The sequence below is a fragment of the Mchenga conophoros genome, linkage group LG10 (assembly GCF_057382185.1).
Source record: "Mchenga conophoros isolate Kocher_MC1m ecotype Shallow Benthic linkage group LG10, M_conophoros_male_GT1.1, whole genome shotgun sequence".
NCBI lineage: Eukaryota > Metazoa > Chordata > Actinopteri > Cichliformes > Cichlidae > Mchenga > Mchenga conophoros.
Window position 1 is genome coordinate 8,919,017 of NC_140535.1, and position 27,918 is coordinate 8,946,934.

Sequence of the window (27,918 nt, forward strand, 5' to 3'; positions counted from 1 at the left end):
TTTTTTTTTTTTTTTTTTTTTTTTTTAATTTATTTATTTATTTTTTTTAGTTTTTTTTTTTAGTTTTTTCTCGCATGGTTACCCAAACCGCGTGAGAGTTCAAAAATTAAAGTAAAAACTTTGATTTGCAGGAAATACATGAAAGCAACATACCTTTGTTGTTGTTCTCGTAATGCCCGGCGGAGGGCGGCATTTAACCACAAGGGGGGAAAAAAAAAAGTAAAGGCCCCAGGGCTGAAAAAGAAAGTGGGAGGTGATGTGAACCAAACATTTACTCACGCCTGGACTTTTCATATTTCGGCCAGAGGAGCGCGTGGATTCGGGTTTACGCGCAGTGGTTACTGCTGTCCTGGATGCTTCAGACTGATACAAGAGCCCGAACCTACTACAGCCTTAATTTTGAACCTATCGCACATAATAGCTGCAGTCCCAGCTGTAGGAGCTTGAACTAAGCAGGTAGAGGTGCAGCATAGGGGCGGCTGTTTTGTGTAGCTACAGTGCCGGTGGAGAGATGGAGCGGTGGAAAGGCAGAGTGGCCCTGGTGACCGGCGCCTCGGTGGGAATCGGAGCCGCTGTAGCCCGGGCACTGGTCCAGCAAGGCATGAGGGTTGTTGGTTGTGCCAGGAATGTCGACAAAATAGAGGTGGGTGATTTTAATGAAAAATATCAATTAATGTTGTGAAACAAGTCTGTTCGACTCAAAGGAGAAGCTAGCTCTGTTTAAAGCAACAACAAAGTAGCTACAGCTAGCTAACATCAATTTCAGCTAAAAACCTTTAGCCCCAGTATCACAGCCAGTTAAATCGATATTATTTATTTGGTCAATTTAAACACACGGTTTTATAACAGATTGTGCCGAAATTCAAATTAAAAAGGTCAAACGGTCGTAAGAGGTGTAAATAATAGCTAAATTCCGACTAGCTAATGTTGCCAATTTTCCATATTACTGCTGGGACATTGTTGTACTTTGGACTTCCACTCAGAGAAAGTACCACCCATTAAATCAGAAGGCAGTGATGCTCCTGTACCTGCACCCCCACCCACCACATAGCCAGCCACACCCCTAATTCATTACGTTTTCTATTATTCGTTTCCCTTTCTCTTGGTTAATCTTCCCCAGCGACGTCAGTCAGAAGCTTTATTGCATTTAAGTAAGATATACTAGTTAACTGACTATTGTGTGGGACAGAGCCCACAGCAAGAAAAGCACGGATTCAAAAACAAACAAACAAATGACCCATATTTTCTTCTTACATAGCCAGAAATAGATTTTTACAATCTTATTAACCGCCTGATACATTCAAAGTCCCAAATGTTATTAAACGTTAATTTTACATAGATTACATAGATAACAGTGTAATAAGCCTAATGTAATAAGCATTTTTCAGTCAAACATGAATAACAAGTAAATCAAAACATATAAACCACCAGCTTTACACCCCTCAAGTTGTTGTAAAATGTGTGTGCAAGTATTATCTATACTTGTTTAGTTCATTTTAATTTAGCTCATTAGATTATGTTAAACAATATAATAATCAAAACGCATGGAAAATGACAATGTTATTAAAAAATAAATTCTGGAGAAGTTCCACTGAAACTTTTGTTTTGGTCCGTCTGGATGCACACACATTTTGCTTAATTACTGGTATCACAGAGGGCTTACATAAACCCCACTATGATAGTAAAAGACTCATCCAGTTACTATTTAAGTCCCCCTCTCATAACTGAATGTAATTAGTGTTGTGAGTGATTATGTTTGAACTGACATTAACTCTTTGAACTGTGGATTTGATTCAAAAAATATTTCAGTGGTTGACAGAGGAACAGGCAGAAACTCTTTATAGTACTGGAGTAACACCCACGCTTCCCCAGAGGTAGGTGTTATAGGCCCTGTCCCACTAACTCTTGCTTAACTGTAAGGCGGTGCACCCTGCTTAACCTGTTGGCCAATTATTAAGCTTCACATCTTGTCAGCCCAGAGATTCCAGTGCTGTGTTGCAGAACGCCTACTGCATTCACACATCGCCACCTTTGAGACAGCCAATGTGTTGTATTTCTTAACTCTGTCATATGTGTATATAAAAGGTGTTGTACTGTATGTATCCTTTAAGTATGTCAGTATTTGGATTCTTAACATTTTCTTTCCTTCTCATGCTTTAACATCAGTCAATTCCATTAAATTAAATATTCCTATGCAACATTCCTTTCATCCATTGATGAAAATGAATTAAACTGAATGACTTTTAATGCAACTTTCAAAGATGAGAACATTTCTGGCCTTCTCGGTAGCTTCTAACAGCACATTGTGAAGAACTTGGTTTAAAGTTTCAGTGAAAACTTAAAGATGTGACAGTTGCGCACACTCATCAGTAACTCAGTGCTTGTCTTCTGCTCCCAGCGTCAAAATGTTATTAATCACTGATGTTAACCATCAATTTAACTGATGCTTCCAGCACAACCAAGGTTCAAACATGTAAGAACAACTTAAACCGGTACCGATGCGGGCTTAGGTAGTATTTTTTGCAAGTTTAGGTTAGCCAGCTAGCTGCTACGTTGAATATCAAGTAATTTCTCCACTTTAGTACATAAACAACCAAGTGGCATTTTAGCCATCAGGGTGAAAGCTACAGTCAGCATCACTGGAACTTGTTTGTTTTTTGCAATCACATCCAAGGTTGAGCTCTCAATGTGCTGGCTAATGCTAGCTTGCCCGGTGTAGATCTTAGCTATCCAACATGAATCAGGTTGTCATAATTATACTTAATTGCTGGTCTCTTTATACAGCATACAGTACATGAAATCATGTGTTATAGTGATATATGACAGTGTTATGTGTTTCTCATTGCTGTTTTATGCTAATGCTAGCTCACACATGGTGTGAGCACGAGCTGCATGCAAACACGAGCAACTGAATAATGATTGGATGTCATTTAAGAGCTGGTGCTGGGATTGATAACAATGATTGAGTTCCTTTAAACAAAGAGATAAGAGATAAGAATGTGCCTTTTTTTAAATAACCAGCAGTTTCTGCATCTCCACAGTTTGCATTAACAGTTTGCATTTCACTAACCTTTACAGGATTATTGTCGCAACATGGGTATTAGGAACTCCAAATGCCGTGTTGTTGTGAAAGCGTGAATTACAAGGAGACAAGTTGGTGTTTTCGGTCTTTTTTCATTGTTTGTGTTTGTGACTCCAAATTGCCCATAGGTGTGATTGTGAATGGTTGTCTTTCTCTTTGTGTTAACCCTGTGACAGCCCAGAGACCTGTCCAGGGTGTACACTGCCTCTCGCCCTATGGTGGCTGGGATAGGCCAACCCCCCCCCCCCCCCCCCCTAAATTGATTTGCATTGCTTTTAAGTTACTTTTTTTTAAACTGCAGTTATTGCACAAAAATATCAGCTGATTCTGAGGGGGTCAGGTAGTAGGCACTCATTGGTTTGTCCACTAAGTGACCAAGCATTGAAGCACTTTTTTGTGATTTTATAGTACATAGATACAAGCTTCAGCTAATAGTTGTGTTTATGAGGGTGTGAAGAATGAAAGGTTTCTGTCAGATTAAGGCAGAACCATCACTCGTACAAGACTTTAGAGTGTGTGTGTGAGTTGCAGGACAAAGACAGTATTGTACTCTCCCTGCTGTGTAAACTGGGCTCTTGCTGTAGAGCTGGTATGCTGCTAGTGGGAAATGCAATGTATCACAAAGCAATTGTTCTTGAAGTCACTTCAGTTTTTTATTCCTTTTACTCTGGGAAATAATGTTGCTGTAGTTAGTGTTTTTAACAGCTGCGTTATCCCTCGTGTTAGATGAGCTAAAACAATGAGTAAAGTGAGAAGATTTTTTTGTTTTCTGGGTAAAGAAAACTCTGAGAAAGTGGAGTGGAGAGTAGTGGCAGCACTATTGGTTTGTTGTCTGTGAAACTATAGTGTAGGCAGTAGGGGAGCTGCAAGCTGGAGGGAGACATGTGGTCACCATGGGCTTTGTGCAGGAATGGAGACAGCATCCAAGTAGAGGAAACACGGCTTCTCATTTATTCCTTTGAAATCTTGTAAGACCAGTGGGAGAAGCTTTTATTTTGTTGGAAGAAGGCTCTTGTAAAACGTGTCCATGTGTTTTTTGAAGATGCTAAACATTTAGAAATGGCGTTCTTGCAATCTTAACGTATGCCAAGAAAAGCACGATGCACACATCATGCAGGCACTGCATCATAGTAGCGTAAAAGAAGGGGGTAAGGAGGGGCACAACCAAGCAGAATTGTTTTAGAATGGTTTAGTTTGGCCTAAGATCTGACACCAAAGAAGAAGAGCACACTTGCTGATTTGTTCATCTTAAGACCTCTGAGTCACTCAGGCCTGCACAGCTCGTATATGCATGTTGTTTCTGCTTACACGGTATATTAGGAGGCAGTAATAAACACACATTCATAAGAGAATGAACGTGGTTGCTATTCATCACAACGTGAAGAAACAGTCATGGAAAATCTGAATATGATAGTGTGCCGATCACAGAAAGTTGATTCTGTCCATGTGGATGTTGTGTTTTCAATAATGTTTCTCCCACTGAAAACAACATCCAGAAGTACAGAATCAAATTTGTCGGATTTCTTTACCTAGACAAATTGAGTATGCATCAAGATACTCTACTATACAGAGTTTTATTTTATTAGGTGACTTTATATTTATTAGTTAAACTTAGTTTTGTAAGTTAAATGTTTTGGTAACTTTTGGAGCATGCTAGCTGCAAGTATATGAAAGTGATGTGACTTGCTGTGTGGTAATTGTAGTAAAGTCAGTCTCAGAAGTCTCTGTTTTAATCTCAGTGGGTAAAATGTTTGTGATAGATTTGTCTGTTAATTAACACTAATTACCAGGTAACCGTGTCTGTGTCTGTTTCCCCATACACTGTTAACGTGACTTCTTAACCAAAAACTTTTCACTTGGCATCCAATTTTCTCATAAATCAGTCTACTTACGGACCCATAGTGTGCCCAGAATGCAATCCTAGAAACCAGTAAATGACTTCATGATAGTAATGTCTGCCTCTTACATAGTCATTGGTCTTAATCCACACTAATTCCAGAAAGAACATTTGTCTGGTCTCTCAGACTGCTAGCTTACTTGTGTTTCCTGTCCTATTAAAAAAGTGGAATGGGAGACAGAGCCTTCAGATTTAAGCCCCTCTTCTGTGGAACCAGCTCCCAGTTTGGATTCAGGAGACAGACACCCTCTCTAAAAAAAAATCCTGTCCTGTCTACCCTTAAAGTTTTCCTTTTTGACAAAGCATATATTTAGCACTGAATCAGGTGACCCTGAATCTTCCCTTAGTTATGCGACAGTAGGCCTTCCCATGAGGCAAGTGTTTTTTCTTCACTTACCTAATTTGCATTTAATCATTAGTTGTCATTAAAATACTGACTCTTGTAACTTGTGGCCCATCTCCCTCCCCTCACTCCCAAGCAGTCATGGCAGATGGCTGCCCCTTCCTGGGCCTGGTTCTGTCTGAGGTTTTTTCCTGTTAAAAGGGAGCTTTTCCTTGCCACTGTCACCAAATGCTTGCTTATAAGGGGTTCTTTGATTATAGGTTTCCTCTGTATTATATTAGTCTTTAACTTGCAATATAAACTGCCTTGTAGCGACTGTTGCTGTGATTTTGCACTATATAAATGAATTGAGTTGAATTGAATTCTTTATTTATATATACAAATATATATTTGTCTGTACACAGGTCCATTTGAAGCAGATGAAATCAAACCCAGACATCCAGCCTGCTTTTGAAGCGTTGGACAAGTGAAGCGCATGTCAAAAATCAAAGCTTTGGCAGCTGCAGTTTTAGATCAGATAAATTTAGCAAACATCATTTGCAGCTTCTAGTGCTGAACAGACTGATGGAGGGTTTTGTTTGCAATAGATGCCACAGGGATTCTGCCTAAAGTATGCCCAAAGGAGATAATCTAAGATGAAAAAAAAAAATCAGCTCAGCAAAAGAAAACATTCTGGGATTAGAATACTGAGAATATGAAATACGAAAGGCAGATTATGTGTATTTCCTCATCGAGACTGTCAGTGGAGATAATAGCCCTTGAATAAAGTGCTTTTTATTCATTTTTTAAGACTTCGTCCCTGTGATCCAGCTCACTTTATTCAATGGGCTAATAACAAACAGACGTCTGACTCACCGCTTGTTGCACACAGTAGCCTCTGGCACGGGCATCTTTTACGTGCGTGAGTAAATCCTAATTTAAAACTCAAAGCTCTTGGCGGGTGAGCCTGAAGTTTAATTTCAGGCACTGGCTGACCTGCTTCAGCATCATGCTTATTCTGAAGGAGGTAAAAGGTGCTCAGTCATGCTTCTAAAGCTGAGGTGGCACAGTAATAAAGCAATCTACGTCTCTGTCTGCAAATCTGAAGCTGTCTTGACCACCTCCTCTAGGTCGTGTCTGAGCAAACTGTGCTGTTGTTTCACAGTGAATAGATTTTACTGCAGAAAGGATTTGAAGTGGGTCAGGTCAAACAGCTTTACCTATTTGTCTAAAATCTTCTGCCTCACTTTGCATTTTGGCCCTGTTTTAGTACAAATTCTTTCTTTCTTTTAGAACAAACCACATAGTTAAATAGCTGTTTAAACATTTTCTCCAAAGCTCCCATTTGTAGCAGTATAGTACTAATATATTTGCTGCTATCTCTCCTTCCACATATCCTTTTTTCCCCCCTCATATCAAATTTCTCTTGAGCTCATCAGGTTACCTCACAGCTCCTTCGGCTTGCTTTTGTCTTACCCATGCAGAAAGCCTTTCCACTGACTGCACGCTTTCCACTTGAGCTGTGAGCTGACAGAGACGTATACCTAATTAATAAACTGTGTTTCCATGGATTCAGTCCCCAGCCCCTATCCCTCCTGAGAGGAGCAACATTGACATAGGCACAAAAAATAAGAGCATTTTCTCAAATAGGAAAGCAGCAGTCCAAACTGCATGTAGATGCAGATTTCTGACACTGATACAAATTCAATTTCTACTCTCTTACTGTAGTCAGAAGTAATCATTTGTTTGAAACTTAATTTTCACTTATTGCATACTGGCAGGCTCTGTGAGAGGAAAGCAAGATACATTTATAACTCTAATACATTATTAAAGCATTACTGAAACACAAGCAGTATTCCTGCATTTTTTAATTAAAAGCAACCTTCTTTTCACTGCTCTGTATAGATTTTTGAAAGCTCTAAATGGTCTTAATTGCTTCACCATTAGTTGGATATGAAGAAGTTAGAAGTCTGATAGATTGAGGCAGCTCAGTGACCCCTACGGGCCTTTCTCCCTGCACCACCGCTGTGCTGTCCTGTCTGTGCTTATCATCCTTCCAGGTGTGAAGTTTAATGGCACTGACATTCTCTCCCCGGGTTTCCTGCTGTGATAGGTGGAGCTCTTCCTGTCCTATCCTGTTCTGTACTGTCAAAGACTTGCTGGAATCCAGTTTTCTTCCTTTTTGCATGTATGATATGTGAAATTGTGTGCGGCAAAACGTGAAGTGCAGAAGGACTGAAATGTCTTGAACACTGTAGCAGCAGGTCAGGATCTTTGAATAGAGGAGTTTTATGGTGCTATGTACTCCAAATCAGCGACGAGTTCACCAAGTTCCAGCCTTTTTTTGAGGCTGTGGGGTGGGGGTGGGGTGAAGGAATGCAAATTGGATTGTTCTCACTTCATCAGCAGCCAAACTGGATTTGTAATTGGGTGTTTGTCTGATATTGGAGACGTTTTATGGCTACTCTAGACTCACATGTTAAATAGGCCAGGCTGGCCCACTTTGAAAGTTTTCGTGTTGGATCAACTCTCCAGTGTGTGTGTGTGTGTGTGGGGGGGGGGGGGGGTGTTTTGTTTTTTGTTGTCTCCTCCGGACTCAGGTCATCAACAAACTTTGCATGCGTAGTGATGTGGTTCATAGCCAGCATCAGGGTGCATGCGTAGTGATGTGGTTCATAGCCAGCATCAGGGTGGCAGTGAGCGCAAAGTTGCCGTAACGACAGCCACAATCAGGTGCACAAACAACCCATCACATGAGCTGTTAAACCAATGTGATGCATGGAAGCTTCACCCCCTCAGCATGTTTCAACTACAAACAGAACTGGAGAGCCATTTTTTAAAAATCATATGATGACCTTGTGAACGTAAGAATAAAGGCTGGATTTTGTAGTTATTTGTTATTGACACATAGTTGAAAAGTTTCCCCATCAAACTGTTTTCAGAGGCTAAAAGACATGCGTCTACCTTCACTTGGGCATTATCACTTGGTTTTTCCAAAGTAAAATGTAACCACACTGGTTGCACCAGTTTGTTACACAACACCTGGCTGCCTGCAGCACCTTTAGCATGTCAGAGTTCTAAAAGCATTTCTTTGGAGCCAGTTACATATACCTGGTCATGCACACGTAATCATTGATTTTAGATTTGCATGCTAGTGTGTTTGAAATCAAAGTCAGTGTGCACACTGTGTGCCCACTGTGACATTTTTGTCAAAGCGCTGGGAGGCATTTTCGCCTTCTTCTTGATCCCTCGTTGCTGGGAACTCCCCAGCGTGTTGGTGACTTACTAAGAAAGGCTGTAATTATTTTCCGTATCTCCTTGTCTTGATTAGAGTGTTCCATGAGAAAAGCACTATAAAACCACTCTGTTCAACCTTTAGACCTTTTAGTGGCAGCATGAACACAAGATAATTGCACAACCGTCCTTCCTACCCTACTGCAATCCTATTATACAGCTTACTTTCACCCTTGACCCCGCAGTCAAACTGTGAATGACACTTGAGTGCATTTTCATGTCACAGAATGATAGTTGAGCTGTAGAGTGAATGACACAGCTTAGCAAACTCAAGTGTCTTAGCCCGATCTGTGGCTACAAGTTTTTTTAAATTATTTTTTAACATATCCAAATGTTATTTTGGTTCTCTGTTTTGTGATTGCCCTGACTTTTCATTGAAGCTTGCACTTGCCATCTTGTGCTTGTATTCTTCTGCCTTCCTGTAAAGCATACTGAAAACTGAGTGTGTTTTGATAAGCTTTATGCAGCCTGCTTCAGGATGCATTTTCTCTTTCTCCCTCCTTCTGTTTCACTTTCTGCCTGCCAACACGCTCTCCCTCCCTCCTCCTGAACACTTTTTGTAATCACTGGACAACAGCCCCTGTAATGAGGATGAAAATGCATCGTGACAGGCTAAATTGTTTTGTGTGTCACCCAGGTACTTAAAAGACTGGACAGGAAGGATGAAGAGGGGAGGGATCACTGACTGAATTATGGCTGCATTACATCTTTTGATTTAGTTTTTTTTTTAGCCACCTACCAGATGAGCCACAGTGCCCTATAACACAGTCCCTCCCTTTTTTTCCTTTTTTTTTTTTTTTACAAGAGAACTGAGTCAGCCTGAGACTAATCTAATTTTTCAGCTCTCTCAGCTCATGGCTGCTGCCTTGTGCTATTGATCTGGCTCACCACTTATAGCTTCTCTGCCTTCAGCACATTGGCATCTTTATTTTTATCTCTTCTAAGCTGCTTTGCTGGTGTGTTTTACACCAGTTCCACATGAGTGAGTGAGTGATTGATAAACGTGGTGTGGAACAATGATGGCCCTTCCTTGCTTTGACGACCAGCCTCCTGCAGGGCGTACAGGCCACGAATGTGACTATTACATGTACATGAGACTGCTGCAGGGCACTTTGTAAATACATTACTCTAATAGTCTGTTATATCATATCTTGTTGTTTGAATTTCATTCACCTCCTGTGTTATCAGTTACTTTACTACTATTTGATAGGCTTTTACAAGACAGTCTAGTCTCAACAGCAATTTTCTTGGCTGACTTAGATTTCCCCAAAGCATGACAGGCTGGTAAAGATTCTTTTTTTTTTATGTCCAGTTTACTTTTCTACTTTTCTTCTCTGCAAATTGATATTTTCATATAAACCCAATTACAAAAAAGTCTCATACCGAGACTTCTTTCCTCATACCAAGGCTGCTGGCTTGTGGCTGGCTCTGATGTCCATGTTCAGCTCGGTGAAGATGATTTAGGTATCGGATTAGATTTGTTATTACAAACGTTTTTGTGGTGGTCCCCCCACGGTTTACTTTCCCAAACCTGGTGTCTTCACTCAAGTGAAGAGCTTCCACACTAACAACAAGTTGGTGCATGGCTGTGACCGTGCAAGTGATTATTTGCCTGTGCTGCTGTGTGTGTATATGTTGTGCATGCCTGAAACATACACTCATAATTAAACATCTATGAGATTGACCAGCTAAGTCAGTCCCTGACCAGTTGGTTGGTAGATCTCTTGTAAAAGCGTTTACATTTTGTCAATCTTGTCCAAAGAAACATACCATCCATCCAAGGTGTCCCCCAGGACACCTTGGGGGCAAGGTGTCCTGGGGGACACTGTGTTTTGCTATTTAACATCACTGCTAGTTGTCATTGTCTTAGGGCTTTTCTAGCCTGTATCGTTAACCTCCTAAGACCTGAACTCTTCCACAACATGCATTTTTAATTTCTCTTTATATTTGGGCATATTGGGGCCCAATGAATGTAAAAACAAAGAATTACCAGATTTTTTCTTTTTTACCTTATTTTTGTTTTTAAGAAAAATAAGAGCCACATATGAGGATATTCGTTTCAAATTCTGATAGAACAGTGGCAGTATAATGTCCTCGTAAGTGGATATCAGGCCCATGTAGAGCAAAATTGAGTATTTTAGTCTAAATAACCCAAAATGTGATGTCCACATATGTGGACGCCAGGTCCTAGGAGGTTAAAGTTCTGTTTCACAATACGCCAAAACATATTTCATTGGTTTAGTTTGGATGGTGATGAATGAATCTTGGATTTTCCAACTATGCTGCTGTTGTGTTTTCAGACCTGGCTGCTTATCTGCAGGACAGCATGCTCTATTGCTGTGGCCTTTATGAGGTCTGGTACTAACTACAGTGGTGCATCTGGTGCCAGAACACACCTACATACACAAACACACAGAGATTCACAGCCTGAGACTTCCTGTCGTTGGACCGAGATCACACCCGGTTTGTTCTGCTGCTCCCGCTTCAGCCACAGTAACACAACTAATTCCCCCTCTCTAACAAAAGACTGGCCCTGCTTCCCCTTTACGTTAAACTCCACAGAGCCTCTCCAGCAGGCTCTCTGCCTGCTCATTCGTGCCTGAGGGCCAGTCTCTAAACGGACTCAGGCAAGTGTGAAGTAAAGAGGGCTGGTCTAAAGGCAGCTCAGATAATTGACTTATTGTAGTGAAACAGACCGCACTTCACAGCTTACCACAGGTAATGTGCATAAAGGGAGCGGTTCACCTGTCTACAGCACGAGCAAAAGAGTTGCTTGTAGTGTTTTCAGCGGTTTAGCATTTTAACAGCTTTGTTTGGGTAATGCCTTCTTTCTGGATAATCCAAGTTAAACGGCTTAAAGGACGAGCAGGGAAATCTGCACGCTGCGACATGTAAGATGGGGGGCATTCTCTCTATTATACATTTTAGAGAAAAACATCAAAATGATTCCTCAATCCAATATCGTCCTGATTATAAAAACAGGCTTTAACAAGTTCTCTAAAGGGGTGGCTGCAGAGGAATCATGTTCAGACTGTACTGTAGATCAGGTGCCACAATATAGTCATATAGACATTGTAGATAAAACAGTATGTGCTACGTTTGGTGAGTGACAGCCAGCTCTGTTCTGCTGTTTTTAATCATTTATATTCTTACTACATCCTGCTGTGCCCTGATGTAGGTGCCTAACGTAACAACAGCTCATCACGTGTCATTTCTGTGACACGTTTGATCACATAAGGTTTTGTGAACTTTGAACTATGAGAAGATGTGTGTTTTATCTTTACAACATGCTCTGCTTGTAAAATGGGGTTCATTTGCAGGGGAAGGGAGGGACACGGAAGTGTGATTAGGTCTTTATTGGCTAATGATGTGTTTTGGGCAGGTAAACTCTCTTCTGAGTGTCGGGAGCGTTTGAATAAATCATCACTCTCTCAACATGTTGTGTGGCCACTTGGCATTTTGGGTCTCTTATCTTTTCTCTGGTGCACAAGTTGGCATCTCTGCCAAGGCTATGATGGATTGCTTCTTGTATGCCTGGCCAGCAGTACAAAGGGACTTACCTGTAAATAATCCCTTTTTGTTTTCTTATGTGGGATTGAGACCAAAACCAACATTTACTGTTGATTGTTCACATCAGTGAGTTCCTGTCATGGATACTACAATTGCTAACCAAGCTAGCTAGGATGGTTAGAGAAAGAGTACACCCTGGACAGGTTTCCAGTCTGTATTATAGTGTATGTCATTTAGCACTTATTAGTAGATACCTACTATACCTGTATGATAAACCTGTAACAGTTTATCAAGGTATCTTTCTAACCAAGCCAGCTAGCGTTGGTTAATAACTTGGCACTCCACCCTCTTGTTCAAATATGGTAATTCCTGGCTTCTGTGAGGTGACTCGCAGTGTTTGTCGTTTATATGCAGTCTATGACAAATTCTAACACCAGTGCAGTTTGAAACATTTTATCCTTGACATTATAGTGCTGTGCATCATTTTGGTGTTCCACCTGCCCCCCACACCCCTGCTGCCTCTGTCTTACTGGCACCCAGAGCAAGGCATCAGGTGACTGGCACAGCTGTGCCTAGCAGGGGGATCTGTGTCAGTTTGTATCGTACGCCGATAGTGGTGGACGGCCAGCTGACCTGGTTAGAGTGCAGCCTGCTCGACCTGTAGCGAGCTCAGCCTGTCCGTATCAGTGCAAAGCTGGCGTCTTCTTATGAGGGGTCATGGTTATGATTTTGGTCAAATGCGGAATTTCGGTTAATATGCTTTTTATAATTGAGTGGGGGAATCATTGGGTGGTTTGACTGACAGACTATCTAGTTTTTTGGTGCTGTGCTGTGTGTTCTCCACGCTCTCCTGAGTGGGTGGGTTGTTTGATGTAATCTTAATCGTGGTCTTGAAAGTTAATCAGTTGGTCATTAACAGCACTTGACATTTTGTAGTGATTATTCTTTAACAAATATATCAGTGCAGTCAAACTGGGTGTGATTTATCTTTTTCAGAAGCTGGCAGCAGAATGTCAGAGTGCGGGCTACAGCGGCACGCTGATCCCTTACAAATGTGACCTGTCCAATGAAGAGGAGATCTTGTCCATGTTCTCAGCAATCAAGACACTGCACAAGGGCGTTGACGTATGCATCAACAATGCTGGACTGGCCCACAATGAGCCTTTGCTCAGTGGCAGGACAGAGGGCTGGAGGAACATGATCGATGTGAGTTGGATCGCTGACAATAATATTAACGCAAAAAAGGGAAGGTTAGAGCTTCCTCTTATGTGATATTGATTACTACTATTAAACAGTGAAGCAGAAGGAGGAGGTTGCTCACTATGAGTCCAAGTCTTGTTTTTGTGTTGTTCAGTGAGTAAAAGCACACATACACACTGCTCCCTCCCCTCACAAAGGCCGCTTCATTGGCTCTGGGGAGAGACTCTGGCACAGCAGAGGCCTGCTAATGAAAGCCAGCACTATGTCTCTTGTTGAGACTTTTGATTCATTGAGCTCTTGACCACTGGAGACCCCCCTGCACCCAAATCTCTGTCTCCAGAGTCCAGCATTTCTGGCTCTTGCTCATCTGTTGTCATGGCAGCCCACTTGAACGTGTACAGCAGTGTATTTTTAGCCTGTATTTAATCTGCACACTGACCTTGTTTGGTCACCTCCCCCTATCTTGCTTGCACACTCGTGGTAACCTGCTCTCTCTCAATGTCACTACGGAAGCAGTTTGGAGGCTACAAGCTGGACAGGAGCAGCAGGTTCAGATGGTTTAACACACTGACCCAGTGAACAGCTTTCATCATTGGAAATTCTTTACAATAAAGTACAAGCAAATCTCACAAATGATTCTCATTTTCTGTCTTTTTTTTTTCTTTTCTTTTTTTAAGTTGTAGCTGAATGGTTCATACACCGATGTGTGAATACATGCATACTGTAGGTTATTTTAAAGTTAAAGAAATGTGCTGTGTTCACCTCTGCTGCAGGTGAATGTCTTAGCCTTGTCCATCTGCACCCGTGAGGCGTACAAATCAATGAAGGAGAGGAATGTGGATGATGGCCACATTATCAATATTAATAGGTAAGCTATACAAGGAACATACAATTCTAGGAACAAAGCTATAGATTAATGTGAAAATACCTCAGCCAGTTTGTTCTGGGTGATTTTAATCCTGCAGGCATTAAGTAAAGCCAATTTTAAGCCCCATCTGGCACATTTTGGATGTAGAGCAATGCAAAGAACACCCACATGTTGAACTGAAAACTGTTTATAGATTTGTTATATTAGCATTTATTTTTATCAATATAGGTTTTCTTAGAATTGCCTTAATTAAAAATGGGAATTTAAACTTTGACACAAATGTTGTTTAGAGCTATAGCTCTGTGAGTGTTTTAAGGCTATAGAGATATCCGATATTAAGTGATACAGAGTTTGAAATCTAATAATGCACTGGTTAAGTCATTTAAAAGAACACCACAGGAAATTCAGAGGATTGGCTACTTGGTGTTGAATCAGCGTTGAGCTACAAAAAGCAATTACCGGCTCATATATCTTTCTCGTCTTTCTCATTTTCTACAGTATGGGTGGGCACCGAGTGGTGCCAAGTGCCGATGAGCACTTCTACTGTGCCACTAAATATGCTGTGACTGCTCTGACTGAGGGAATACGGCAAGAGCTTCGAGAGGCAAACACCCACATCAGAGCCACAGTGAGTTAGTCGTTGCATTATAGTGCAAAGGTTTGTCTTTAGCTTAGTGAAACATGGGATCACATAAAATCCAACAGTGTGAAGAGGACTCCGAGCAGACAACACAGACGTAGTCCAGCATAAAGTGGGAGTGTTAAGCCTAAAAAGCCTTTAAAAAATCTGATACTGTGTTGAATTCAGTTTGGATGAGTCTGTAATGTTTGTTAATAATAATGGATTGCATTTATATAGCGCTTTTCGAGACCCTCTTCCCCTATTCATTCACACACTGGTGGAGGCAAGCTACAGTTGTAGCCACAGCGGCCTTGGGGCAGACTGACAGAAGCGAGGCTGCCATATCACACCATCGGCCCCTCTGGCCATCACCAGTTGGCGGTAGGTGAAGTGTCTTGCCCAAGGACACAATGACCGAGACTGGCTAAGCCGGGGCTCAAACCGGCAACCTTCCGATTACAAGACAAACTGCCAACTCCTGAGCTACGATCGCTCGCTGTTAAATGTACTCCCATGGAAACACTGAGGATGACGATGATGATGGGCTCGCTAGCCCACTTTCTCGTTAGTCTGCAAAATCGGGACGATTCCAGTCACAAATGCCTGGAAATGCTTGTAAAAATAAACTGCACAGTATGTTGAAGGTGTAACAATCATAATTTTGTTTTGTCTTCACTTCTATAAAATGCGTTTGAAAGCATGTTTTGAAGTTCAATCAGATACTTGATTTGACCCTGCTGTTCATTTTTAACTCACACACGTGTGTTTAATTATAAAGAGTCGTATTTATTGTATATGTGGTATCTTTAAAAGTTTTCATTTTGACGTCTTCATATTTGTAGACACCATGACCCTGTATGTAAAGAGCACATTTGTCATTCATTTTCCTGCCCTGCAGTGTATATCTCCTGGAATAGTGGAGACGGAGTTTGCCTTCCGACACCACAACAGCGATCCAGAAAAGGCAGCTTCAGTGTACGAGAGTATGAAAGTAAGGCTGTGCACATCACTGAAGTCAACAAATGTGAAATTATCGATCTGCTGTTGTGCTAATAAAACCTTTTCCCTCTGCTTTGCAGTGTTTGAAAGCAGAAGACATAGCCAGTGCAGTCACATTTGTCCTCAGTGCCCCTCCTCACGTCCAGGTATTTCTGTCTGTCTGGGACTGTTACAGTACTGACTTGTAGTTGAGTGGTAGCTGATTCCTGAGTGTTTTCTATCTTCAGATCGGAGATGTGCAGATGAGGCCAGTGGAGCAGGTGTCATAGCAGCAGAAGAGTGAGCTGCAGGAGGAGCAGACAGACAGCACCACGGTGACTCCTTAGCAGCCTCTGCTGTGCAAAGATTGTGGGGGGTGGGATGGTATTAAAAAATCAACTACAGCTGTGTCAGGTCTGCAGGGGCGGTGGTCAACAAAGGCAGAAGGCTTATGGAAGCTGTGCAACAAAATGAAGGGCATGGACTTTGGAAAACACTACAAAAATACTACTGAGTGCAGCAAAGTGGCATGTGTGAATTGTTGGGCTCAGGGCTGAACTGAGCCAAATCCAGACTACAATAGGAACAAATAGAGAGAGTTGCTGCTGTGTTGTGTGGTCATCTGCTTGGCCATCACTTCAGAGGGAAGCGTATGCCATTGATTGCACGATTTTATTTCTTTTTCCATTTGTTTGTTTTTTTTGTAGTTTATATGACATATCTTTTTGAAATGAAATTGAAAATTGGTAATTGCTGTTTATAAGAGACAAGTTTTTTTCCATTTCATTTTTCTAATAAATATTTTAACTTTTGATTAGAGATAGATGTGGGCTCACATTAACTAAAAGCTAGACAAGGCTAAGTAAGTCATACCGACAGTAACCATAAGCAGTCTGTGCATCCTGCCACCCTTACTACCTTTATGTTTTCACAAACATATTTAACACATTCATTCCAAACACATTCATATTCAGCATATTCCATTCATAAGGAGAGAAACCCTTTGTATGTGAAGCATAGGGGCATCTCCCTTTTTTGCCTGTTTAACTTCAGATGTTCTGCACTTTGTATTCATTTCTGAGGAGTTACAAGAAGGACACACTGGAAAATTCTGTAGTGGAGGAAACTAACTCTGTGCACGTGTATTACTAGAACCATGTACCCTTCTGTTGGAACTTTCTCATTAAATGAATAAATAAAAAGTCGCCCATAAGTAGTTATGTTTCTGTTTTCTGTAGACGTTGAAACTGCTTTTATTACACCTGACATATTGAATCATTTTTTGGTGTCCATTCACATATGAGTCTGCAATAATAAGCTGACAGTGGTTTAAGTTGATCACTAGAAAAATGTTACTATAAATACTGTAAATTTAAAATGACAGTGCATTACAATGTAAGTATGGCTCATGTTTGAATTCATGTGGCCAAAAGATGGCACTGTTAGCAAAGTTTCCATAAACGAGGGCAGTGAAATGTGCGAAGTCTACTCCTTTGCCCTTTGGAGCTCTTTCACAAAGAAGTACACTGAAGATACACACAGTGACAGCTAATTCTAAACAACGTCTTTCCAGAAAAAAAAAAATCCTGTTGCATTAAATGCTCTGCATAGTAGATATGGATCACAATCATGTACATTCTTGTAACACGTGTTGGTTAAATTTGACCAGAAAATTGACAAAGATTGAAGACATAAATCTGTGATTAGTTAAAGCTTAACAGTAATCTGCCACTGTAGGTGGCCTGCAAAACACTGAGGCATCAGAAGTACGTCTCAGCAGGATGCTTTTCAGGTAGATCGAAGCTGGGGCTGATGACAGCGATGGGTGGATTTCCACCTGGTCCTCCCCTCTCATAGTACGGCATGTTTGACTTTTCATTCAGCGCATACGGTGTGAGGGACAGCTTTAATTTCTGCACGAGAAATGAAGTAAAATTATTTCCACACAGCTTGATTATATATGAACATGTGCGTGAGTACTACACTATATTGCTAAAAATATTTACTCGTCTGACTTCAGACATATTTGAACCGAGTGACATCCCATTCTTAATCCATAGGGTTTAATGTAAAGATATAACAGCTTCAACTCTTCTGGAAAGGCTTTCCACAAGGAATGTTTATGGGAATTTTTTGGCCATTTTTCCAGAAGCACATTTGTGAGGTCAGATGCTGATGATGGACGAGCAGGCCCAGCTGACAATCTCCGCTCTAGTTTTCAATTTCAATGCTGTTCTATTAGGGTCAGGACTCTGTGCAGGCCAGTCAAGTTCTCCCACACCAAACTCACTCATCCATGTCTTTATGGACCTTACTTTGTATATGCAGGCATGTTGGAACAGGAAGGGGCCATCCCTAAAATTGTGAGCATGAAATTGTCCAAAATGTCTTGGTATGCTGAAGCATTAAGAGTTCCTATCGCTGGAACTCAAGGGCCAAGCCCAACTCTTGAAAAGTACCCCACACAATTATCCACCAAACTGTATGCTTGGTGCTATGCAGTCAGACAAGTGGTGTTCTCCTGACTCTACTGAAAGTTGGTGACCTCTGTGAACTATGTGCTTCAGCGCATCCACTGACACCACTCTGTGAGTTTACACTGCCTACTACTTGTTGCTGTCGTTCCCAATTGCTTCCATTTTGTTGTAAGACCACTAACAGCTTTAAGACCGGACTCACTGCATGGGTGGCATCCTGTCACAGTACCACACTGGAATTCATGGTGCTCCTGAGAGTGATCCATTCTTTCACAAATGTTCGCAGAAGCAGCCTGCACACCTAGGTGTGTGATTGTATACACTTGTGGCCATGAAAGTGATTGGAAGACCTTAATTGAATGATTTGGATGGGTGAGTGAATACTTCTGGCAACATAGTGTCTATGCATATGATATGTACATCACCTCCATGATGGAGCCAGGCAGCACCCACAAAGTGTGAATGGCACCCAGAGGAATCCAGATGATGGAGGCCAAAGCAATGATCCAGCCGACCCCCTGACCCCAGGGAGGGAAGACGTACTCCCCATAGCGGGCAGGTTTGAATTGAATGATGGAGAAAATCAGGATGACCTGTATCAAGGAGCAAACAATTTAAGTTTGGATTTAAGTTTTAATTATTTCAGATGAAAATCTACATTATATTCATGTGAATAAAACAAATGCCTGTTAACATACAGTGATGAGCACAGGAGCAACTATAAGCCAACACAGTCTGAAGAAGATGTTTGCTTTGTGTCCATTCATCTCCTCCAGGTTGGCTGAAAGTCTTTTTACACCTGCAGATGGAGAAGTACTTTGGACCAACCTTTACTTGTCAATAAACATCTGTGCACATTTTATTTGCATGCTGGCAGATTAGAGACTCTAATCGCTGTTTAATTAGAGTGAAACTCGGATACTACACATGGCCATAAAATGTGTTAAGATACTGCCAAAAAAAGTGCTACATCATTCTAAGTGTGCAATGAATGAAACACGTGTCTCTCACCATAAATCCAACAGGTGGCCATGACCTCAAAGAATGCCAGAAACATGATGGATACTATGGCAGTGTAATGATCCATCAGCTGGAAAACATAGATTCCCACCTGGACAAAGGCATACTCTTTAGGACAGCAAGGAAGGGAAAATGAGCACCCTTCAATATCTTTTTTATTTGGTTCAAATTCAAGCAGGAAATACAGTTTGTACCTGCATGACACAAGGAATTCCAAAGAGGCAGGCTACGAAACAAACCGCAAGAACAAACAGTTCCTTTTTCTTGAAAATGTGAATCACGTCTTTGTAGAATTGATCCATGAGGCTGGTGACCATCACTTCAACCATTGCAAACTGCAGTGTGGGAGTGGGACATAAGAATTTCGTTATGAAACACTATGCAAACATGAATTCCCATCCTGAGGTTACCAGTAAAGTACCTCACTGTCCAGTCCGAGGCAAAGCAGCATAAAGAAGAACAACACTGCCCAGAGCTGAGCCACTGGCATGTTGGCAAAGGCTTGCGGGTAAACAACAAAAACTAGTCCTGGACCTGTACAATAAGACACGTAAGATGTCAGAGCAGCATTTATAACTGAACAAGCAATTCTTCTTAATAACAGATGACTGTGACTTTATAAAAATATTTCAATCAAATTTGTGTTACTGTAACATTATTGCAATATTATTGTAACATATTGTCCAGATCAATAATCTGTAAAGACAAGACAATCCTTCTTCAGCTCCAACCTTACTTTATGTCCCCATTCACCTACACTGCTCAAAAAAAAAAAATAATAAAAAATAAAAAAATCAATGAACACTTTTTAATCAGAGTACAGAATCATAAAATGTGGTTAATTAAACTTCTGAGAGATTATATAAGAGTCAGAAGGGGTGTTAATCAGCTTCAGCTGCTTCGGTATAACTGAAATTAACAACAGATGCACTAGATGGGCAACAATGAGAAAACCCCCCAAAACAGGTTGGTGTTACAGTTGGAGGCCACTGAGGTTTTTCTACCTCCTTATATTTTCTCACTGATTTTTTTTCCCCCCATTTTCTATTTGGCTTGGGTCAGTGTCACTGCAGGTCGCATGAGGCAATGCCTGCACCCTACTGAGGTGTCTGCTGCAGGACGGCACATCAATGCGTACCATTTCCAGCAGGTTTGCTGTGTTGTGTTAAATTCTGCCCTCTGTGGGTTGATAACTTTCCCTTCAACTGAACAATGTGGAATCTTTTCATTCCTAACACATTACCCAGTCCATATCAGTATCGATATCTAGCATAATTTCTTTTTTTTCCCATTGAGGTTGGATGTGTTTTCATAGTGTTCCTTTCATTTTTTTTGAGCAGTGTATTTTCTTATCACTTATTCCCATCTGACATTAGGCAAAGTGGAGGCTAGATCCTTTGAGAATAGACTCACTCACTAATTTAAAAAAAGAAATCACTCACAAACAGTCATCCCTTTTTTTTCTTACCATCCACAGCCAGATCACTGACAGGAATGCCCTGCAGGTATGACATATACCCAAAGGCAGAGAAAATGACAAACCCTGCCAGGATGCTGGTTATGGAGTTGATAATGGATATGCTCAGTGTGTCCCTGTGGGGAGACAAGACATCTTTTAAATCACTAACAAGAAATCACAGCTATTTTCAAGAACTGGCGGTCAAACATTTACTTCAAAATGTTGTTGTTGAAGTCATTGTAGCTGGACATTGCCATGAGCGAGCCAAAACCAATTCCAATGGAGTTAAAGATTTGAGCCGCAGCATTCACCCACACCTGAAACACACGCTAATCAGTACCAACACAGATTATCAGTAATAACACGACTCTCCCCGCTGCTAGAACAGTTAGGGTACTCCTCCAAAGCTACTACTCATTTCTTCTCTTGTTTCTTACCTCTACTGAGAGCAGCTCATCCCACACAGGCACAATGAAGAACTTTATCCCCTCTAATGCTCCAGGAAGCTGTGCATTATTGATCAGCAGGGCAATCAGAATAACATACGGGAACAGGGCAGTAAAGTACACCACCTGCACACAGAAAACGTATATATGGTATTAACTGTGGTCCAGTGCTCCACTTTCTTTCTTTTTTTTTTTTTCTTTTTTTGCTCAGGTCTCAGTTTCTCTCTCACCTTGCCTGTTGATTTCACCCCCTTAAAGATGCAAAAGTAAATGAGGATCCAGGCCAGAATGAGAATGAGGAAAAGATCCCACCGGAGCACTCCTGTATCCTCTACTCCACTAGTCTGCTCTAGCATCTTATATCTGAAAGGTGCCACAGTAAAAGAAATTAGAAAAACATTAATATTCTGAGTGCCCAAAGGCATGCCTTAAAGCTAAACACATGGGCCAGATTCAAAAACACTGTCTGTCCTGTTGTGAAAAAACATTCAATCCAATCAGATGTCAGGAAGTCATTAAAATAGACCTTTTGACATATCTGATTCAGTGTTTGCAGTTTCTTGCTTTTTAACCATACAAGTTAATTTGATATCCACTATAAGTATGTATCTTCAGAACAGTTTTTTATTTCTCTACAAAAGGTAAAGATGTGCATTCATGTGGAAAATTCTACATTCAGAGGTTAAACAATATGGGTTTGATTTTCATGCATGTGAATATTTTTCCTACTTGTACACTTTTATACTTTTATCTCACAAGTTACTTTCCTGTAGAATGAGCAATACTGCATAGTACAATTGAAACACACATTCACTTCAGTTCCATTCACTTAACATGGACTCATCAGATGAGAGGAGGCACTTGGCACCAGTGGGGGGAAAAAACTCCCGAACAAGGCTCAGGGAGGAGTGGCCATCTGCAACGACCGGTTGGGTTTGAGGGAAGGGAGACAGAACAGAAGAATCAGTGTAGAAGAGAGTCACAGTTTAACAATAAGTAATCATTAAGGCCCAGGGAAACAAGCCTGCCAGCGCTCTGTAGCGGCTGTGACCGCTGCCGATAAGGAAAGGCTGCTCTTCATAGAGGACTCAAGCTCGGGGAAACCTTTTCTGGTCGACTCTGGCTCCCAGAAGAGCCTCTGGAACTCTTGTGTCGTCTTTACAATGGTATATTATTTAATCTCAAAAAAAACAAAATTAAAAAAAATTGGAGATTTCCTGTATCACATAACATGCGCAGGTACACTGGTACAGCACATGTGAGCGAAATTCTTATGTGTGTGCAACAGAGGTGTGCAAAATACAATAACATAAGAACAAGCAAAATATACGAATGGGTAAATCTGAGAATTATAAGAATAAATATATGTACAAATATAAGAGTGTATGTTAGGGCTGTTCGATATAACGATATATATCAAATGACGATATAAAAATGTCTATCGTTTCCTATTACGCTATCGTTTGTTTCGCGATGTCGTAAAATAAACTGTTTACAGCAGTATTTTTCATCGTTTTGACGGTCACCTTAGTGGCTATATTAATTTCTTAAAGTTCTCTCTTTCTCTTATATTTAATATAACCACACTATGGGCGGGCAAGTGCCTGTTTTTACGTGTTTTCGTTAGCAACAATGACGGTAAAACCATCGCGTGGTTCCGCTGGACGCTTGTTTGTTTTCCACGTAAACCTTTCACAATAAAGCTCAAGATCCTGTTGAGACTTTTCAAAACAAACTGAATCACATGAGAGAGTATGCAGAGTTTACAGATGAGAAGCAAACAAAGAGCCGTCAGACTCAAACTATATGTATACACCTGCCCGCCTTCGTAAACAACTAAATGCTATGTTGCCCTATCATTTTTTGATTGGTCCACATGGTATATTTTTTCACCAATAGGAAAGGCTGGGGGAGTTGGGAGGGGGACTGAGTGCTTTCTAGTGTTTTTCCTTATAAAAACCGTTTCTTCCCGCAGTAAATATAAACAACGATAGTATTCAGGAAGAAAACCTGCATATATTATACTGAACATAAAGTTGTTTGCAAAACTTGTGCATAATTTTTTACAAATGTACAACTTCTATTCGCATTTCAAGTTATGAAAACAATTCCTTAAACATGTTTGTGGCTTTTACAGTAAAAATGACAAGTATTTTCTACTCGGATTTTGAATTTTTTTTTGTCTGAATTTAGATCTATTGTGCAAATATAGTATAAATGAAAAATTAACTCAAATTTCAGATATTTGAGGTTGTGCCAAAAAAAAAAAAAGAAGAAGAAGATTTTTTTAAAGGTGAAATATAGAGGTAAAATCAAAAGTAGTCAAAAACGGCCAATTATACTCTGGACCCCAGAGGGTTACTAAATACATTTACATGTCTTGGTGACTGCAGCTGGAACCTTGGCAAAAAGTGTATGTGTGTGTGTGGAATGCTAGCTACCAGCATTCATAATATAATAGTTACAATAGCAACAGTAACCAGGGGGGTGGGGCTTAAATGACAGAACAAAGACAGGCTACCATGATGTCACATGCCAGGCCACCATGATGTCACATGCCAGGCCATAAAAATCTATAAATAGGGGTGCCTCGACACACAGTTGTAGAATTCCCTTGCAGGTGATTTTAAGCTAGCGATTGAATTGTGTTTTCAGATGAAAGCGCTTATAACCTTCTCCCAAAGTAGAGTACTCTTCCTCCACCCAAACCTAAAATGTATATTTCTAAATACAGGGAAGCAATTGTATTAGAAAATAAATATAAAAATGAACACAGGACCATGGTGCCAAGAACAGTTAAGGCCCCATCTCATCGCGAAATGTGCCCACAGAGGCCAGAAGGCGAAAAACCTGAACACACATTCAGGAAAAAACCAGAACACACAGGCATGAAGAAAGTCATGGCTCAACCTGCTTGTGTGGATACACGCAAAGGGGACAAGCAGCTCCTTGAGAAATCTGGACTTGTCCCCTTTTATTTACAGAAAAACGATTACGGAATCGTTCCAGGCTACCTGCGTAGAAGAAAGGCAGAGAAAGAAAAGGCTAAGCAGGACAATGATGCCTGGTTAACAAAACAACAGGAAACAGTTAAACCACTGGCCGAACAGGAGAAACAAAACATTCTCCAGGGCCTAAAGAGGAGGTTTAATGAGCTAAACTTTGAATATCAATCCCTCCCTTTTACTATCTCCCCTTCACAGCACAAAAAATACAATTACAAAATGTTTCTTGAAGAGGCAATGAGTCAAGTTGAAAAAGACATTGCCCTTTTTGAGGAACATAAATACATTTACGTAGGCAGGGAAGATGCATCTGACGAACAACAGTTACAGCGGACTCCACTGCCACCCATTAGACCGAAAAACACAAAGTTGACACCCGCTCCTCAAGTCACACAACCAACGAAAAAGGAAACTTTCTCGACCGACAACCTACCACCTTTTCGTAGGATGTGTGTTCCACCTATATCCAGAAGTGGAAAGCAACCGATTCCCACCCAATCAGTTATAATTCCACAACCTAGTCCTGTCCCTCTGCCACCTATTTGTAAAAAAGCTGAATCTACACCCCGACCACCTGTAAGACCTCCAATGAAACGAGGTGTAACACCCATCCTTCCACCCATTTCCACCAAAAAGCTGTAGTGCTGTACCGTTAGAGTAGTTTTTTAACTACCTAACCCCCAACCGGTCTTGACAGAAGCCGCACCATCTGAGCCTGGTTCTGTCGAAGGTTTCTTCTTTTTAAGACAAAGGAGTTTTTCCTTCCCACCGTCGCCCAGTGCTTGCTCAGATGGGATCATTTGATTGTTGGGGTTTTCTTAAACATAAATTGGCCTATTGAAAAAATGTAGTGTTTCTTACTACATTTTATTTTCAATAGACCAATTTATGTTCAAAAAAAAAAATTACAGCAGAAAAGAAAGCATGGGAGACATCTGATGCATTTCATTGCTTTTTAAAAAATAATTTATAATTTATCTGGAACAAATAAAAGAAAGTAAAACTAATCTTTTGTGGATTCTTTTCTTCAATAAGTAGTAGAATAGGCAGTTCTTTATACATAAAGCGTAGTGTTTTGTTAAAAAATAAAGTGGCACAGCGGCACTGTGGTAAAGGCCTGTGTTTTTACCATCAGCGTGACAGCACCGTGCCGCCTTTGCAGTTTTAAATGAAGGATGGTGTATAAACACACAATGAGTGAGTGAAGAAGAAACATTTAGTGCACCATGGAAAGCCAATAGCAACCTAGGCGTATTGCAGCATAGGTAAGGGAGGGTGCAGGGTCACCTGATCCAGCCATAAGTATAAATTTTATCAATATGGAAAATTTTAAGCTTAATCTTAAAAGTAGAGCGGGTGTCTGTCTCCCAAATCCAAACTGGGAGCTGGTTCCACAGAAGAGGGGCCTGAAAGCTGAAGGCTCTGCTTCACATTCTACTTTTGAATACTCCAATGCACATATGCAAATACTTTTAAATAAATAGGAACCACAAGTAAATTAGCCGTCTGAGAGCAAAGCGCACTTTTGCCTGATTATTCAAGACCTTGTATATTAGGAGACAGTTTTGAATTAAATTGCAGATTAAACTGTCATGACTGTGTGCTGTCAGGCAGGCTAGATTGGACCCAAACGCAGGACTCACGGAGGCAGAGGAGAACTTAAGATACTCGGTTTTGCACAGAAAACGAACTACACTGGGAAAACAAATAAACTAACAGGCAGGCAAACGAGAAAACGGAACACACAGTGAAAATGAGGGTGAGCAGCCGTTAACGACACAACAGAGAGCAAAGGAAAACACAGGGCTTATATACAAAGGGAGTAATCAGGGAATGGGAAACAGGAGGGAGACACAGCTGGGAGAGATTTGGGCTAAAGAAACAGGGGGCAAGTAAAACTGAACACACTGACATCAGACATGAACCTTCAAAGTAAAACAGGAAACAAGAAATAATTTACAAAGATGCAGACTTGACACTGAACTAAATCTAGAATAATAATCAAAATAGAACCAGAACATGAATCATAATACAGAAATATACCAAAATATAAGAAACTGAAAAAGCTGTGTCAAAATGATCCAGATCCGTGACATAAACAAGGAGCCAGTGAAGAGAAGCCAACACAGGAGAAATGTGTTCTCTGTTTCTAGCTCCTGTCAGCTGCAGGATTTTGGATCATAAATTTAATAAGTGGTTGACAAACACATGGAAATTAAAGGATTCAAGTAACTTGAACCCACATTCCTTTCCTACGCTTATCCATTAACTGGAGTGAAATGAGTTAATGAGTTTATAAGTAAATCTGAAAATGTGAGGTCTTAATCTGCTGTTTACTGCAAGATTTTCACTGTGAGTAAGTTCTTTCTGAGAATCTTTCCCTTGCTAAAACTAGAAAGTGAAACAGATCAAAGCCAATAAAGGTGACATGTGTCCTAAGATTTATCACACTTCAGTAAAATATTCTATCAGTTTGCTCATTTCTTATCTGTGACCTTCACTTCGATAGCTCTCACGTGACTCTGATAGGTTGTACATCCAGTTACAGTTGTTGTTGTATCAAGTTTTTTTTTTGTTTCACCTCTGACATAATCCCCAGAAGTTACCTTGTGTAACCAGTTCAGTCTTTTTAAAAATTACTTTAATTTTATAATGCTGCTCAAACTCAGTCATTATTTAGTTGGATTTAATAATCTGCAGAAATAGTGATCACATCCAATGAAACATACTTGAAGAACTCTTGGCTAGCTGTGGAGGAGTAGCTGCTGTTGGTAGCGTGATTGGTGCAGTTAGGTGTGTTCCAAGTATTGTTGCAGTTTTGCCATGGTAGTGGTGCCCGGAAGGAGCTGAAGAGGTAATAGAGAGCCCAGGTGATGACGACATTGTAGTAGGTACACATAATGAAGGAGATGGCCACCGATGCAATTCCCACTCCTGAGGTCAGATAAAACATGCATCAAAATACATTTCTCCGCTATACATTTTTAACACTGGACACCAAAATTTAGTCAAAGCACCTTTTAACAGTGGGCAGACAGTAGCCAGAGCAAGTACAGGACCTCTCCTTGTGTACTGCCCCACAGTCAGCTCCATGTAAAGCAGAGGGATGCCCAACACCACCAGCATGAGCAGGTATGGCACCAGAAAGGCACCTGCCAAGAAGTAATAGTGAGTTAAGCACATTTTCAGAAAGAAGGCCAAGACTGTGGTAGTTTTATGACATCATTTAAACTTTAACTTTGGCACACATGAATTACTGTCAGGCAAAGTTTGACCCCATACAAATATTAACGATTCTGCAAAATTTGCAAGTATAAAGCCAGATTATAGTATGGGTTTATGAAGCGCCATGCCTCATTAAAAACAACAACAACAACAACAAAACAAAAGTCAAATTTAAAAAATAGTTTGAAATCGCACTCACTAACAACACAACACATACAGTCAACCATTTTTAGTCCTGTGTGTGCAGGGATTACAGAGGGCGGCACATTACCACAGTTCTGTTCGAAGATGTAACAAATGTTTGATTTCTCACCTCCTCCACTCCGGTAGCAAAGATAGGGGAACCTCCAGACATTACCCAGACCTACAGCACAGCCGATGCCGGCCAAAGTGAACTCTATCTGTCTGCTCCATGTTGGCCTGGTGGGCTCTTGATCTGTGTCTGCTCCTTGTGTCAACATTGTTGCTCGCCTGGGCCTAAACTCCATGGACAGCTGAGCAGGATTTAATTGT

General features: G+C 40.8%; 3 protein-coding genes across 5 annotated transcripts; 2 read left to right on the forward strand and 1 right to left on the reverse strand.

Annotated features, from left to right (window-relative positions):
- Positions 1–242: 242 nt before the first annotated feature.
- Positions 243–16,989, forward strand: dhrs11a (dehydrogenase/reductase 11a). 2 transcript variants are annotated; one of them, XM_085288397.1, is made up of 7 exons: positions 243–643; positions 13,102–13,311; positions 14,079–14,173; positions 14,672–14,809; positions 15,663–15,786; positions 15,875–15,940; positions 16,022–16,989. In XM_085288397.1, the coding sequence occupies exons 1-7, from the start codon at positions 512–514 to the stop codon at positions 16,061–16,063; spliced, it is 807 nt and encodes a 268-aa protein (XP_085144523.1). In that variant the 5' UTR covers positions 243–511; the 3' UTR covers positions 16,064–16,989. The 2 variants fall into 2 exon arrangements, with proteins under 2 accessions (XP_085144523.1, XP_085144522.1); XM_085288396.1 differs by having other exon boundaries at positions 248–643; positions 14,672–14,801; positions 15,694–15,786.
- A 10-nt stretch (positions 16,990–16,999) lies between these two features.
- Positions 17,000–27,893, reverse strand: LOC146565336 (sodium- and chloride-dependent GABA transporter ine). 2 transcript variants are annotated; one of them, XM_085288391.1, is made up of 13 exons: positions 27,719–27,893; positions 27,198–27,332; positions 26,910–27,114; positions 21,406–21,538; positions 21,167–21,301; positions 20,943–21,046; positions 20,739–20,863; positions 19,692–19,804; positions 19,465–19,605; positions 19,262–19,361; positions 18,949–19,049; positions 18,676–18,843; positions 17,000–17,686 (listed from the first exon to the last, which is right to left on the reverse strand). In XM_085288391.1, exons 1-13 carry the CDS (start codon positions 27,891–27,893, stop codon positions 17,534–17,536), a joined length of 1,788 nt encoding a protein of 595 aa, XP_085144517.1. In that variant the 3' UTR covers positions 17,000–17,533. The 2 variants fall into 2 exon arrangements, with proteins under 2 accessions (XP_085144517.1, XP_085144518.1); XM_085288392.1 differs by having other exon boundaries at positions 20,943–21,058; positions 27,719–27,886.
- Positions 23,771–25,268, forward strand: LOC146565337 (uncharacterized). The gene has a single exon (XM_085288394.1). The coding sequence runs from the start codon at positions 23,890–23,892 to the stop codon at positions 24,820–24,822; it is 933 nt and encodes a 310-aa protein (XP_085144520.1). The 5' UTR covers positions 23,771–23,889; the 3' UTR covers positions 24,823–25,268.
- Positions 27,894–27,918: the final 25 nt, after the last annotated feature.